Below are 16,622 nucleotides of genomic sequence, written 5' to 3' on the forward strand. Positions count from 1 at the left end.
GTCTTCCTAAACCAGACCTCTGTCTTCCTAAACCAGACCTCTGTCTTCCTAAACCAGACCTCTGTCTTCCTAAACCAGACCTCTGTCTTCCTAACCCAGACCTCTGTCTTCCTAAACCAGACCTCTGTCTTCCTAAACCAGACCTCTGTTTTCCTAAACCAGACCTCTGTCTTCCTAAACCAGTTCACTTATGTTAGGTTTATGTTAGGTTTATGTTAGGTTATGTTAGGTTATGTTAGGTTATGTTAGGTTATGTTAGTTTATGTTAGGTTATGTTATGTTAGGTGATGTTAGTTTGTGTTAGATTATGTTGAGTTAAGTTATGTAATGTTTGGTTATGTTACTTTATGTTAGGTGATGTTATGTTATGTTTGGTTATTTTATGTTTTGTTAGGTTATGTTTATCTTTAATCAACCAGATGTCCTGTATATGTTAGTTTATGTTAGTTTATGTTATGTTAGGTTAGGTTTTGTTAGTTTAGTTTATCTTATATCAATCAAATGTCCTGTATATATTAGGTTATGTTAATTTATATTAGGTTATATTAGGTAAAATAAAAAATAAAATAAAAATTAGATTATGTTAGTTTCTGTTAAGTTATGTTAGCTTGGGTTATGTTATGTTAGTTAAAGATAGTTTATGTTAGATTAGGTTATGTTAGGTCATGTTATGTTACTTTATGTTATGTTAGGTTATGTTATGTTACTTAATGTTATATTAGGTTATGTTAGGTTATATTATGTTACTTTATGTTATGTTATGTTATGTTAGGTTAGGTTATGGTAGGTTATATTATGTTATGTTATGTTAGGTTAGGTTATGTTATGTTAGGTTATGTTAGTGTATGTTATGTTATGTTAGGTTATATTAGGTTATGTTATGTTAGGTTATGTTATGTTAGGTTAGGTTATGTTAGTGTATGTTATGTTATGTTAGGTTATATTAGGTTATGTTATGTTAGGTTATGTTATGTTAGTGTATGTTATGTTAGGTTATATTAGGTTATGTTATGTTAGGTTATGTTAGGCTATGTTAGTGTATGTTATGTTATGTTATGTTAGGTTATATTAGGTTATGTTATGTTAGGTTATGTTATGTTATGTTAGGCTATGTTAGTGTATGTTATGTTATGTTAGGCTATGTTAGTGTATGTTATGTTATGTTAAGTTAAATTAGGTTATGTTATGTTATGTTAGGTTATGTTATGTTATGTTAGGCTATGTTAGTGTATGTTATGTTATGTTATGTTAGGTTATATTATGTTATGTTATGTTAGGTTATGTTATGTTATGTTATGTTATGTTAGGCTATGTTAGTGTATGTTAGGTTATGGTAGGCTATGCTATCTCTATGTGTCGCCATATGCTGTGGTATCATGTACCTAGTCTGTCTCCATGTGCTGTCTATCTGTCTGTCTGTCCTTAAGGCATGATCTCCAGCGTCTTTGGTGCGTTCAGGGCTTCACTGGTCCCATCATTTAACACCTCTCCTCTCCTCTTCTGCTCCTCTATGTCATGTGACCATGTCCAACCAATGGGAATGTCTGGCCTGCTTCCAAACCTTGTGTTTTTTTGTTGACTTTGAACTAGTCTATCTAGTCTGTCTGTCCAGCTGTCCTTCATGGCATTCTGTCATGTGTCGCCCCATGCTAACTCATACTACCACGGAGCTCTGCTCTGAGCGTATGTATCTCTACATCGCTTCCCTCTGTCCCAGCATGCAATGCTTCCTAAGATAATAACCACCAAAACATCAGCTTCAGAGGGAATCTCGGTCTTCCTCAATTTAATGCAGCAGGCTCATCTCCTCTCCTTCCCACCCTGCCTAATCCTCCTGTATGTTACATCTTACCCGACCTATCAATCTAGCTCTCTCTCTCTGCCAAAAGTAATGTTACAACATTTACATGGTGCTTTTCCTTCGTTTTAGACCAATCACAGAGAAAAAGACTCCCCCAACCCGGAAACATTCCATATGCTCAGAGTTCCAAAGGTTTTTAACTGCTTTCATTATTCTACTTGGTGTCAATATCAATGTCCAATGGGTTTACAATGTAGGCTCTGTTCAACCAATATAAGCATGTCCGACAGTGGTAGGAAACCATTTGGTATTTTAAAAGATGATATCATCCACCCTACGAAATTGAGGAATCAGTCCCTGAACTCTTATGAACATGTTTTCCCATCAGAGCATTAGAATATTACCCATTATAGAGCTGTTTATGTGATAAATGATTATATGAACATAAAAGCATGGAATCATCTCTAGAGATGTCTGCCGAGGCATCTTAGAGGAGCTCTGCCAAACCAATAGCGATTAAGCTGTCTATCTCACTGGCCTAACCCTTTGGAAAGCGATGTTGACCTACCTGTCATGACTGAGGTTAGATACACAGGAAGCACCTGTTTTTCATCATATATTTTATCGTCAATCCATTAAAAAGCTCTTATAGTGCGGTCCCTTCAGTGCCGCGAGGAGTATTTGGAAGGAGGAATAACGATCGGATCCGTCCGCGATAGTACGTAGCTATAGTAACGTAGCTATAGTAACGTAGCTATATTAACGGAGCTATAAACGGAGCTATAAACGGAGCTATAGTAACAGAGCTATAGTAACGGAGCTATCATAACGGAGCTATAGTAACAGAGCTATAGTAACGGAGCTATAGTAACAGAGCTATAGTAACGGAGCTATAGTAACGGAGCTATAGTAACGGAGCTATAGTCACGGAGCTATAGTAACGGAGCTATAGTAATGGAGATATAGTAACGGAGCTATAGTAACAGAGCTATATTAACGGAGCTATAGTAACGGAGCTATAGTAAAGGAGCTATATTAACAGAGCTATGGTAACGGAGCTATAGTAACGGAGCTATAGTAACGGAGCTATAGTAACGGAGCTATAGTCACGGAGCTATAGTAACGGAGCTATAGTAACGGAGCTATAGTAACGGAGCTACAGTCACGGAGCTATCATAACGGAGCTATAGTAACGGAGCTATAGTAACGGAGCTATGGTAACAGAGCTTTGTTAATGGAGCTATAGTAACGGAGCTATAGTAACGGAGCTATAGTAACGGAGCTATAGTAACGGAGCTATAGTAACGGAGCTATGGTAACAGAGCTTTGTTAATGGAGCTATAGTAACGGAGCTATAGTAACGGAGCTATAGTAACGGAGCTATAGTAACAGAGCTATAGTAACGGAGCTATGGTAACGGAGCTTTGTTAATGGAGCTATAGTAACGGAGCTATAGTAACGGAGCTATAGTAACGGAGCTATAGTAACGGAGCTATAGTAACGGAGCTATGGTAACAGAGCTTTGTTAATGGAGCTATAGTAACGGCCACCTGCAAGTTCCATGATGCTTTATCCCGCCCAGAGCCAAACCCTGAGCCCCCTCTCTCCCACAACTATGTCACCAGCTTCTCTCCCCAACGCTCTGACCATCTCAGACTAGGCTAGCTGATCAGACCTCCGCTACACCTTTTTACTCCCAGCAGGACACACTTCCTCCAAAAACCACATAATTAAAATCATCATTCATAAATTGGAGACATAATTCGCATAAATCAGAAAACAGATGGTCTAAAATCCAAAACAACATAAACCTCCCAGCTCTGCAGTAATTTGTCAAGGGGGAAAGACAGAAAACCTAGTCTGAAAGAGAGTCCAGTCCAGCCACCTGCCTCCCTCCCCCTACCATGTCCCTACTGAACCCTCCCCTTCCTCCCCCTTCCGCCCTCCCTCCCTCCCCCTACCATGTCCCTACTGAAACCACCCTCCCTCCCCCTCCCTCCCTCCCTCCCTCCCTCCCTCCCTCCCTCCCTCCCTCCCTCCCTCCCTCCCTCCCTCCCCCCTACCATGTCCCTACTGAACCCTCCCTCCCTCCCCCTCCCTCCCCCTCCATGTCCTCTCTCCCTCCCCCTACCATGTCCCTCCTCATCCCTAATGTCCTCCCTCCCTCTAACATGTACCTCCTCAGGCCTCCCCTTCCAAACCTCTCCATAAATAATCCAGTATTATTTATTGACATGTGGATGTCATTGTTTGGTTTCCTAAACACTTCATCTGGATAAGAGAGTCTGCTAAATGACGTAAATGTAAATGTCAGATAGTTTTCTAGTGAGACATGTCAATCTCTTACTATTTACAATATAATCTCTATTCTTGTGTATGCTTAGAAAACAGCTGTAAACTATTTATGAAACTCTGTCCACTACAGGGAATGTTCATGTACATTACAAACCGTCATGAGTTTGGAAGGCTAATGTTACTTTCTCTGTCCACTACAGGGAATGTTCATGTACATTACAAACCGTCATGAGTTTGGAAGGCTAATTTCCACAGCTAACTTTAACACATCACATTACAACAGTGATCTGTGGCAAATATTTGAGAATCCGATGGTAAGTCCTCATATCCTCCCTCCCTACCTGTGTTAGTTTGTTAGATATGTTTTATAGTAACCATGGATACGATAGCCGATTGTCTGCATCATTTGTAGTAATGAAAAATATGATGTGCATATGTAGTGAACTCTGATTGGCTGATAATGACCTGGGATTTACTGACTGAGTTCTGGGTTGTGTCTGGGATTGTATGGTGAGAGCAGAGTGTATGGTGAGAGCAGAGTGTATGGTGAGAGCAGAGTGTATGGTGAGAGCAGAGTGTATGGAGAGAGCAGAGTGTATGGTGAGAGCAGAGTGTATGGAGAGAGCAGAGTGTATGGGAGTGTATGGTGAGAGCAGAGGTATGGGAGTGTATGGTGAGAGCAGAGTGTATGGTGAGAGCAGAGTGTATGGGAGTGTATGGTGAGAGCAGAGTGTATGGTGAGAGCAGAGTGTATGGTGAGAGCAGAGTGTATGGAGAGAGCAGAGTGTATGGTGAGAGCAGAGTGTATGGAGAGAGCAGAGTGTATGGGAGTGTATGGTGAGAGCAGAGTGTATGGTGAGAGCAGAGTGTATGGTGAGAGCAGAGTGTATGGGAGTGTATGGTGAGAGCAGAGTGTATGGTGAGAGCAGAGTGTATGGTGAGAGCAGAGTGTATGGTGAGAGCAGAGTGTATGGGAGTGTATGGTGAGAGCAGAGTGTATGGTGAGAGCAGAGTGTATGGTGAGAGCAGAGTGTATGGAGAGAGCAGAGTGTATGGGAGTGTATGGTGAGAGCAGAGTGTATGGTGAGAGCAGAGTGTATGGTGAGAGCAGAGTGTATGGAGAGAGCAGAGTGTATGGTGAGAGCAGAGTGTATGGGAGTGTATGGTGAGAGCAGAGTGTATGGTGAGAGCAGAGTGTATGGTGAGAGCAGAGTGTATGGAGAGAGCAGAGTGTATGGGAGTGTATGGTGAGAGCAGAGTGTATGGTGAGAGCAGAGTGTATGGTGAGAGCAGAGTGTATGGAGAGAGCAGAGTGTATGGTGAGAGCAGAGGTATGGGAGTGTATGGTGAGAGCAGAGTGTATGGTGAGAGGCAGAGTGTATGGTGAGAGCAGAGTGTATGGGAGTGAGATGGTGAGAGCAGAGTGTATGGTGAGAGCAGAGTAGTGAGAGCAGAGTGTATGGTGAGAGCAGAGTGTATGGGAGTGTATGGTGAGAGCAGAGTGTATGGTGAGAGCAGAGTGTATGGTGAGAGCAGAGTGTATGGAGAGAGCAGAGTGTATGGTGAGAGCAGAGTGTATGGTGAGAGCAGAGTGTATGGAGAGAGCAGAGTGTATGGTGAGAGCAGAGTGTATGGTGAGAGCAGAGTGTATGGTGAGAGCAGAGTGTATGGTGAGAGCAGAGTGTATGGAGAGAGCAGAGTGTATGGAGAGAGCAGAGTGTATGGTGAGAGCAGAGTGTATGGGAGTGTATGGTGAGAGCAGAGTGTATGGTGAGAGCAGAGTGTATGGTGAGAGCAGAGTGTATGGTGAGAGCAGAGTGTATGGTGAGAGCAGAGTGTATGGTGAGAGCAGAGTGTATGGTGAGAGCAGAGTGTATGGAGAGAGCAGAGTGTATGGTGAGAGCAGAGTGTATGGTGAGAGCAGAGTGTATGGTGAGAGCAGAGTGTATGGGAGTGTATGGTGAGAGCAGAGTGTATGGAGAGAGCAGAGTGTATGGTGAGAGCAGAGTGTATGGGAGTGTATGGTGAGAGCAGAGTGTATGGTGAGAGCAGAGTGTATGGTGAGAGCAGAGTGTATGGTGAGAGCAGAGTGTATGGTGAGAGCAGAGTGTATGGGAGTGTATGGTGAGAGCAGAGTGTATGGTGAGAGCAGAGTGTATGGTGAGAGCAGAGTGTATGGTGAGAGCAGAGTGTATGGTGAGAGCAGAGTGTATGGTGAGAGCAGAGTGTATGGTGAGAGCAGAGTGTATGGTGAGAGCAGAGTGTATGGGAGTGTATGGTGAGAGCAGAGTGTATGGTGAGAGCAGAGTGTATGGAGAGAGCAGAGTGTATGGTGAGAGCAGAGTGTATGGGAGTGTATGGTGAGAGCAGAGTGTATGGTGAGAGCAGAGTGTATGGGAGTGTATGGAGAGAGCAGAGTGTATGGTGAGAGCAGAGTGTATGGAGAGAGCAGAGTGTATGGTGAGAGCAGAGTGTATGGGAGTGTATGGTGAGAGCAGAGTGTATGGTGAGAGCAGAGTGTATGGAGAGAGCAGAGTGTATGGTGAGAGCAGAGTGTATGGGAGTGTATGGTGAGAGCAGAGTGTATGGTGAGAGCAGAGTGTATGGGAGTGTATGGAGAGAGCAGAGTGTATGGTGAGAGCAGAGTGTATGGAGAGAGCAGAGTGTATGGAGAGAGCAGAGTGTATGGGAGTGTATGGTGAGAGCAGAGTGTATGGTGAGAGCAGAGTGTATGGGAGTGTATGGTGAGAGCAGAGTGTATGGTGAGAGCAGAGTGTATGGGAGTGTATGGTGAGAGCAGAGTGTATGGAGAGAGCAGAGTGTATGGAGAGAGCAGAGTGTATGGTGAGAGCAGAGTGTATGGGAGTGTATGGAGAGAGCAGAGTGTATGGTGAGAGCAGAGTGTATGGAGAGAGCAGAGTGTATGGAGAGAGCAGAGTGTATGGTGAGAGCAGAGTGTATGGTGAGAGCAGAGTGTATGGTGAGAGCAGAGTGTATGGTGAGAGCAGAGTGTATGGAGAGAGCAGAGTGTATGGTGAGAGCAGAGTGTATGGTGAGAGCAGAGTGTATGGTGAGAGCAGAGTGTATGGGAGTGTATGGAGAGAGCAGAGTGTATGGAGAGAGGATAAGCTGTGAGAGGTATGCAGGTCAGTGAACAGACTAACGACCACTAATCCATTTCTCTCTCTCTCTCTCTCTCTCTCTCTCTCTCTCTCTCTCTCTCTCTCTCTCTCTCTCTCTCTCTCTCTCTCTCTCTCTCTCTCTCTCTCTCTCTCTCTCTCTCTCTCTCTCTCTCTCTCTCTCTCTCTCTCGCTCTCGCTCTCGCTCTCGCTCTCGCTCTCGCTCTCGCTCTCTCTCTCTCTCTCTTTCTCGCTCTCCCCTACCTACCAACCTACCAGGACTGGAAGGAGAAGTATATCCACCCCAACTACACACGCATCTTCACAGAGAACTACCTAGAAGAGGTGTGTATATAGGTTACATAGAGATACATCACTATGGCATTGTCGTTTAACAGTGCTTCATTTGTTTAAATGCTGATAGCTGACACAGTATCATACTCTTAACACAGATATCATCTCCTGATTGCATGACTTCATGTCCAAGTTGATGATAGTGAAGATGAACTTCATGTGATTCCCTCCCAGTTACTCAGTATGTCTTCTCTCCTGGCGTCTGTCTGTCTAGCTGAGTCCGTGTTCTGCTCCTGGACAGACAGTTAAAATACCAAATACCCCCTTACAATACATGACCTCCTTTAAGCTTAACAAAATATGATTTTTCTCAATGCTGATAGAGTATTATACATCAACGTACATGAAGTCATGCTCCAGTTCATTCCAGTGTTATGAGTGCGTGAGGTCCTCAGTGACTCAGTACGTGTCTCTAGCCGTCGATCATATCAGTGCTGATAGAGTTCTTGACTTCAGGTTCGTGAGTGATGTGTCTCCTGGTGTCTCATCTCTCTAAAACTCTTCAGTTCTAACTGTCTGTGTCGGTCTCCTCTAGCCGTGTCCAGATGTGTTCTGGTTCCCGGTCTTCACGGAGCGGGCCTGTGATGAGCTGGTGGAGGAGATGGAAAACTACGGGTCATGGTCAGGAGGCAACCATGAGGTCAGAGGTCAAAACATAGCACATAGTACATACTGTAACGTTATTAATAACATAAACCCAGTCTCTCTCTCTCTCTCTCTCTCTCTCTCGCTCTCTCACACACAAAAAATATTGCTATCAGGTTATAAATCACAGCTGGCCTGGTACATTGTTTGCTGTTCCAGTTAGCATATCTCTTGTGTTCGTAAATTCACTCTGGCTATCTACTCCGATTTCAGAGCACACTCGTCTGAATGTGCCAGAGGGCAGAGCAACTGATGAATTTACAAACGCACAACACCCGCTGAATATTATAGGTGTCAGTAAACGTCGGCAAAAAAAAGTAATAGTTAGTCAAGAACGCTCTAGATAACATGTATAAACAGTCTAACCGGCTCTGCTAGGGAGAGTAAAATGGTCAGAGTGTTTCTCTCATTTGTGTCTGGAAGTCGCTAGCAAGCTAGCCAATATTAGCCAGTTAGCTTGGGTGCTTGGTTGGGACAAGCGTTCAGTGGCAGCCAAGCCGCAGAAGGAGGAGGAGGCTATTTTGACTAGCTGAGTTTGAGAGGGTTTATCTAATGTTCCTTTGTTTGATTTTAGCTCATCTGGCTAGCATTAGTTGTTGTTGATGTTCATAACTGAGGGAGAGAGAGAGTCTACCTTTTCATGGTTGTTTGATCAATAAGACTGTAAAGTTCCCAAATGTAAGAGGACTCCCGTGGTATTGACATATTTGCAGAAATCCGTTCAGGTGTATTTTGTGGCTTTTGGCGAATGAGTTCTATATGATCTAAAGTCGTGCTGTTGCTACTGCCTGTAAACACACAGTCCAGTTCAAAGTGAATGATTGCAGGCCCGTGTGGCAAATGGCTTGTTTGTGTAAAGGCCTACTGTAGCTCTGATTGGCTATAGTGCACCAGTCTGTGTAGATTCCGGTCCTGGACAAGACAGATGTTTTTATTCTGTTTTATTTACTGCAGTGTCTATTATTTGTCCAAACGCACCGCCCCTTTCCCACTCTATACTATAGAATTTTCACAAATGCCTTACTATACGTCATTCCCAAACATTCTATGAATTTATGAAAATGTGAAAATGACCATATCTAAGTTGTCTCTTGTCAGAAAATGTTTTAAAAAGTGTCATATTCTTCCTGGGGAGTATGATAAAAGATTTTAGCAAGATTTCATGTTGCTAAAATACTGTCAGTTCCACTTTAAATGCAACAATGTTTCACACGCGTAAGTTATTTTCAAAGAGATGGCTAACAACAGCAAGCGGGCTGCAATAGAAAACACAGTTCCACTCACCAGATGATGATCTTTTTAAACTTAAATTCTTGTTGAATGTTATTCTTGAAAAGGGAGAAGCTAACAAATTAGCAACAACATCCTCTTTGATAACACCTGCTGCAGATGCTGCAAACTAGCTGACAACAAAAGCTAGACTAGACCGTGGGAAATGTCCTCTGGTCTGATGAAACAAAAATAGAACTGTTTGGCTATAATCAATCAATCAATCAATTTTATTTTATATAGCCCTTCTTACATCAGCTAATATCTCGAAGTGCTGCACAGAAACCCAGCCTAAAACCCCAAACAGCTAGTAATGCAGGTGTAGAAGCACGGTGGCTAGGAAAAACTCCCTAGAAAGGCAAAACCTAGGGAAGAAACCTAGAGAGGAACCAGGCTATGAGGGGTGGCCAGTCCTCTTCTGGCTGTGCCGGTGGAGATTATAACAGAACCATGCCAAGATGTTCAAAAATGTTCATAAGTGACAAGCATGGTCAAATAATAATCAGAATAAATCTCAGTTGGCTTTTCATAGCCGATCATTAGAGTTTAAAACAGCAGGTCTGGGACAGGTAGGGGGTTCCATAACTCGCAGGCAGAACAGTTTAAACTGGAATAGCAGCAAGGCCAGGCGGACTGGGGACAGCAAGGAGTCACCACGTTATGTTGTTATGTTTGGAGGAAAAAGGGGGGCGCTTGCAAGCCGAAGAACACCATCCCAACCGTGAAGCACGGGGGTGGCAGCATCATGCTGTGGGTGTGCTTTTTTGCAGGAGGGACTGGTGCATTTCACAAAATAGATGGCATCATGAGGAAGGAAAATTATGTGAATATATTGACGCAACATCTAAAGACATCAGTCAGGAAGTTAAAGCTTGGTCGCAAATGGAAGGCTACCCAAAACGTTTGACCCAAGTTAAACGATTTAAAGGCAATGCTACCAAATACTAATTGAGTGTATGTAAACTTCTGACCCACTGGGAATGTGATGAAAGAAATAAAAGCTTAAATAAATCATTCTGACATTTCACATTCTTAAAATAAATTGATGATCCTAACTGACCTAAAACAGGGAATTTGTACTAGGATTAAATGTCAGGAATTGTGAAAAACTGAGTTTAAATGTATTTGACTTCAAAACACTTGAGAATGAAAGGATTCCTGTATTCATTATTGTGGTTGGTTTTGTGTAGTGCTAGATTAGTAAGTAACTGTTGTTCATAATTCCAGTATATGGCTAGGTTCTGAGATCCCTGGTACATTCTGAGCCTGTGAGTCATCCGGTTGGTCTTTGTGGCTAGGTTCTGAGCCTGTGAGTCATCCGGTTGGTCTTTGTGGCTAGGTTCTGAGCCTGTGAGTCATCCGGTTGGTCTTTGTGGCTAGGTTCTGAGCCTGTGAGTCATCCGGTTGGTCTTTGTGGCTAGGTTCTGAGCCTGTGAGTCATCCGGTTGGTCTTTGTGGCTAGGTTCTGAGCCTGTGAGTCATCAGGTTGATCTCTGCTGAGTCAAGTCATTCATCTTTCAAAGAGACTGGTTTAAACCCACACACCACTCATTCCTCATCATCCCTAACCATCACCCTGGAGACAGCAGTCACACAGCACAAAAACAGAGGAGGAGGAAGTGCTGGGCTAATATGTCCCATCACTGTTCTCTTGTTTCCTGGTCTCTCTTCCCATCAGGACAAGCGGATCACCGGCGGATATGAGACCGTGCCGACTGATGACATCCACATGAAGCAGATCGGTTACGATAAGGAGTGGCTACACTTCATCAGAGAGTTCATATCCCCCGTCACTCTCAAAGTCTTCTCCGGATACTACACCAAGGTATGCAATGATCCAACTACTGTTACATCAGCTATTCTATTAAATCAACTATTCTATTACATCTCTATTCTCCATAGTGCGTGACAGAGCTGTTCAGTACATGTATTCACAAGTATCCAACATTCCATTAAGAAATCCCATCCAGATCCTACAACGCTTCAATGATTATAGGTTGAGCAGCAGATACTGTGTAAGTGATGGTGAAAGACATGATGTATTGTCATTTTGGGCTTAACTTCACATAGGGAAGGTCTAAGAGATGGAGAAAGTGATGTAAATGTGTGATTTGGTCTGTTCTCAACAGGGCTATGCAGTGATGAACTTTGTAGTGAAGTACACCCCTGGCAGACAGGCCTACCTGAGACCCCATCACGACTCCTCCACATTCACCATCAACGTTGCTCTCAACAGCAAAGGAACTGACTTCCAGGTAAGACATTTTACTGTATCTCAAATACAAAAGTCCACTCATCTCATGTCACTGTACTTTAGCCCACAGTAGAGCACACAATGAAAATATACAGTTACGCACAGATATTCACTGGGTGCTGGGTTCTCTCTCTCTCTCTCTCTCTCTCTCTCTCTCTCGCTCTCTCGCTCTCTCTCTCTCTCGCTCTCTCGCTCTCTCTCTCTCTCTCTCTCTCTCTCTCTCTCTCTCTCCCCAGGGTGGAGGCTGTCGGTTCCACAGGTATAACTGCTCACTAGATTCTCCCAGGAAGGGGTGGAGCTTCATGCACCCAGGACGTCTGACGCACCTCCATGAAGGCCTGCCCACCACCAACGGAACACGGTACATCGCTGTCTCCTTCATCGACCCTTGAACCTTACCCTCTACACTAGCATAGGATTTTATCAGGTTTTATTTGTCTTCGTTGTTGTTAATTTGATCCGTTTTGTTTGGTCTGAATATGATGCAGTGCCTTACTGATGTTGTGCTCATGACATTTTACTGATGCAATTTACTGTCCCAAAATAAAGCCTTTTTTTTTTTTTTTTTTTTTTTTTTACAAGGGTAAGGTTTTGCCAGAGTCAGACGATCCCCTTCATTTGAAACTCTCTGTCAAACAGAGTGTGGTGCCTTAAGGGACACGATGACTGTTATTCCCCATCAGCGTTTCAGGTCAAATTTAGTGGAACCTTCATTCTTCAAATCACTCAAAGTGTAATAATCCTAATCAATTAGTCAGTAATCCCACCCATAATCTAAAGGAAATGTGTGTTAAGGATTATTCTGCCAAAAGGTATCTCGTTTTAGCCATTTTAGCTTGGTTACCTGTTTGTATGGTTAACCTTTAGTAAAAAGTGTAGTTTTAAAACCATTGTCCATCCATGTTCTATTCACCCCTTTTAAGAACGTTGGATTGCAGTTTGTTACCTGATGTTAATACGACCTACATGCCCAAGGAAATAAATATATTTTTGCACACCAGATAAAGAAATTCAACTCTGGTTGAAAGAAGTTGGATATTGTCAAATTGTTTTACTTGAAATGTTTTTTACATCGCAGGACAATATGCCTTTGCTGGCATTTCGTTTCTGAACTGAAAACATTTAGGAGATGTTTACTTTCTCTGAAACTTGTTTTTGAATGAACTTTGAACCTTAGCCAGTTCAAGTGCTTAACTTATTGTGAAATCGATGGAACCGTAATAAAAGTTGTTAAAAAACAAACATGAATAGCGTTTTTTTTTTTTTACTTCCATTCAAATCACATTTGAGAAATGATCATCATTGAAAGGGGATGGTCTCCAGTGGGGAGAACAGTGAAAGCGAATTCAACCCTGGTCTCCAGTGGGGAGAACAGTGAAAGCGAATTCAACCCTGGTCTCCAGTGGGGAGAACAGTGAAAGCGAATTCAACCCTGGTCTCCAGTGGGGAGAACAGTGAAAGCGAATTCAACCCTGGTCTCCAGTGGGGAGAACAGTGAAAGCGAATTCAACCCTGGTCTCCAGTGGGGAGAACAGTGAAAGCGAATTCAAACCTGGTCTCCAGTGGGGAGAACAGTGAAAGCGAATTCAAACCTGGTCTCCAGTGGGGAATGTGACCTGCCGGGAGTATTCCCACTCAATCACGGCCCTGTACAGATTACTACTTTATTGATCCTAGAGGGGGGTAATGTTGCAGGGTATACAGAAACTAATGTACTATATGAAATACGGTTCGGTACTTCTGTCATGTGTCTCACGTGTGAACCGTAGAAAAGGATCGGTGAAGACTCCGAAGTTATAACAGCCTGATTATATTATCTTGAAGCCATCCGTCAACAACATTAAATTCGATTTTTCTCTGCATTGCTTCAATAAAAACCATCTTTGGAAAGAATGTAGACTCCCTCATCACAAATACACGCATTATCACACACATTATCACACACATTATCACACACATTATCACACACATCATCACACACATTATCACACACATCATCACACACATTATCACACACATTATCACACACATTATCACACACATCATCACACACATTATCACACACATTATCACACACATTATCACACACATCATCACACACATCATCACACACATTATCACACACATTATCACACACATTATCACACACATCATCACACACATCATCACACACATCATCACACACATTATCACACACATCATCACACACATTATCACACACATCATCACACACATTATCACACACATTATCACACACATTATCACACACATCATCACACACATCATCACACACATTATCACACACATTATCACACACATTATCACACACATCATCACACACATTATCACACACATCATCACACACATCATCACACACATCATCACACACATTATCACACACATCATCACACACATTATCACACACATTATCACACACATTATCACACACATCATCACACACATCATCACACACATTATCACACACATTATCACACACATTATCACACACATTATCACACACATCATCACACACATCATCACACACATCATCACACACATTATCACACACATTATCACACACATTATCACACACATTATCACACACATCATCACACACATCATCACACACATTATCACACACATTATCACACACATTATCACACACATTATCACACACATCATCACACACATTATCACACACATTATCACACACATTATCACACACATCATCACACACATCATCACACACATCAACACACACATCATCACACACAGAAATAGACACAGCCACAAAGAGCCTATAACCTACCTACCTACCTGATCTATTAGCCCTTACTGAGTTTAAAAAGTGTCATGTCTAAAGAACAGTTAACCCTCTCATCACCCCTCCCCACACACACACACACACACACACACACTCACACACACACACACACACACACACACACACACACACACACACACACACACACACACACACACACCACCGCAGAATCAATCGCAGTCAAGAATGCATGACCCCAGTTTGGCTAGGGAGTGGTTCTATGCTTCATTTGAGAGGTGTACTGTCTCTCTGTGTTGATGTTCGGTACAGTGTGTAGAGTGAAGGTTCAGTAGTTCAGTTTACCCAGGGTATTAGTGAGCACACATGCATGTTCACCACATGAAAGCAAGCTACAGAGTTCACAGAGGAGTAGAGGAAGATTGTTGATAAGAGTACAGGCAGGTGGCTTAGTGGTAAAGAGCGTTGTGCCAGTAACCGAAAGGTCGCTGGTTCTAATCCCCGAGCTGACTAAGTGAAAAATCTGCCGATGTGCCCTTGAGCAAGGCACTTAACCCTAATTGCTCCTGTAAGTCGCTCTGGATAAAAATGACTAAAATGTAAACATGTTAGTTGATGGAGGAGGGTGTGTTGGTGGGTCTGGAAGCAGCGAGGGGTTAGAGGCAGAGACACTGTCACACCATAGGGGGGTGCTACGCTGGGTGCCTGTGTGTTTATTTAACTCACCTGGGTACCTTACAGATAAGATTATCCTTGTCATGATTTGGCCTGGCCTCTTACTGACCTCAGAGCAGTGTACAAACAGAGAAACATCACCCACCCCTACCCTAACCTCCTCAATGTAGCATAGCTGTTTTTAGCAATTTGAATGTGTCTTATTTCTTTAACATTGATGTTTGTTATTGCACCAGCAAAGTAATTCAATGTTTTTAATGACAACTGTTTTTGTCATTTAGATACCAATATACTTCCAGTCATTGCGCTAACTAATGCTAGTTAGCAATTGCACTAGCACTAGTTAGCAACTTCCATGAATGGAGAACTAGAGGAGTCCCGGACTAGGTGCAAGTAGCTTTCCCTGCCGCATGCTCCCTGGCCAGCCTGGATGTTTGAGAAGGCCCTGTGAAGTGGCAGAGGAGCTGGAGGGGGAGAGAAGGGGTGAGGGAGGGGGAGAGAAGGGGTGAGGGAGAGGAGAGAGGGGGGTGAGGGAGAGGGAGAGAGGGGTGAGGGAGAAGGGGGAAGGAAGGGGGAGAGAGGGGTGAGGGAGAAGGGGGAAGGACGGGGAGAGAGGGGGTGAGGGAGAAGGGGGAAGGAAGGGGGAGAGAGGGGTGAGGGAGAAGGGGGAAGGACGGGGGAGAGAGGGGTGAGGGAGAAGGGGGAAGGAGGGGAAGAGAGGGGTGAGGGAGAAGGAGAGAGGGGTGAGGGAGAAGGGGAAGGAGGGGGAGAGAGGGGTGAGGGAGAAGGGGGAAGGAGGGGGAGAGAGGGGGAGAGAGGGGTGAGGGAGAAGGAGAGAGGGGTGAGGGAGAAGGGGGAAGGAGGGGGAGAGAGGGGTGAGGGAGAAGGAGAGAAGGGTGAGGGAGAAGGGGGAAGGAGGGGGAGAGAGGGGTGAGGGAGAAGGAGAGAGGGGTGAGGGAGAAGGGGGAAGGAGGGGGAGATTTAGGTCAGGTGTTAGGCTCTGGGCTCCCTCCTGGTGAAAGAGTCCATTACCTCCTGGTGAAAGAGTCCTTTGCTTCCTGGTGAAAGAGTCCTTTGCCTCCTGGTGAAAGAGTCCCTTGCCTCCTGGTGAAAGAGTAATTTGCCTCCTGGTGAAAGAGTCCTTTGTGGGGCAGTGAAGGGAGCAGCTTTCTCCGCGGTCTAACTCGGTCTGGCCAGGGTCCAGCCTTCTGAAGGGGAGCATTGATCCTTTGTGGGGCAGTGAAGGGAGCAGCCTTCCCCCCCGCTCTGCCTCGGTCTGGCCAGGATCTGGCTCTCTGAAGGGGTCATTGATTCCTCCGGCCAGCCCAGGAAACAGGCATGCCTAATAAACTCACAGCTCCTTACTGAAACAACTTATCAAAAGGTGGAGCGGAGCAACTGCCTAACTGTATATTTTCATTGTGTGCT

The 16,622-nt window shown here is 43.9% G+C and overlaps 1 protein-coding gene across 2 annotated transcripts in view; it reads left to right on the top strand.

Annotated features, from left to right (window-relative positions):
* LOC121569958 (procollagen-lysine,2-oxoglutarate 5-dioxygenase 2) overlaps positions 1–12,979 on the top strand; it is a 94,249-nt gene extending 81,270 nt beyond the window's left edge. The window contains exons 14-20 of one of the 2 annotated variants that reach the window (XM_041881323.2): positions 1,931–1,993; positions 4,297–4,410; positions 7,495–7,560; positions 8,105–8,209; positions 11,162–11,308; positions 11,613–11,738; positions 11,974–12,979. In XM_041881323.2, the coding sequence (XP_041737257.1) occupies positions 1,931–1,993; positions 4,297–4,410; positions 7,495–7,560; positions 8,105–8,209; positions 11,162–11,308; positions 11,613–11,738; positions 11,974–12,129 (777 nt within the window). In that variant the 3' untranslated portion in view covers positions 12,130–12,979. The remainder of the gene's footprint in view (positions 1–1,930; positions 1,994–4,296; positions 4,411–7,494; positions 7,561–8,104; positions 8,210–11,161; positions 11,309–11,612; positions 11,739–11,973) is intronic. The other variant, XM_041881324.2, reaches the window with a different exon arrangement.
* Positions 12,980–16,622: the final 3,643 nt, after the last annotated feature.

This window comes from Coregonus clupeaformis, chromosome 7 (genome assembly GCF_020615455.1).
Source record: "Coregonus clupeaformis isolate EN_2021a chromosome 7, ASM2061545v1, whole genome shotgun sequence".
NCBI lineage: Eukaryota > Metazoa > Chordata > Actinopteri > Salmoniformes > Salmonidae > Coregonus > Coregonus clupeaformis.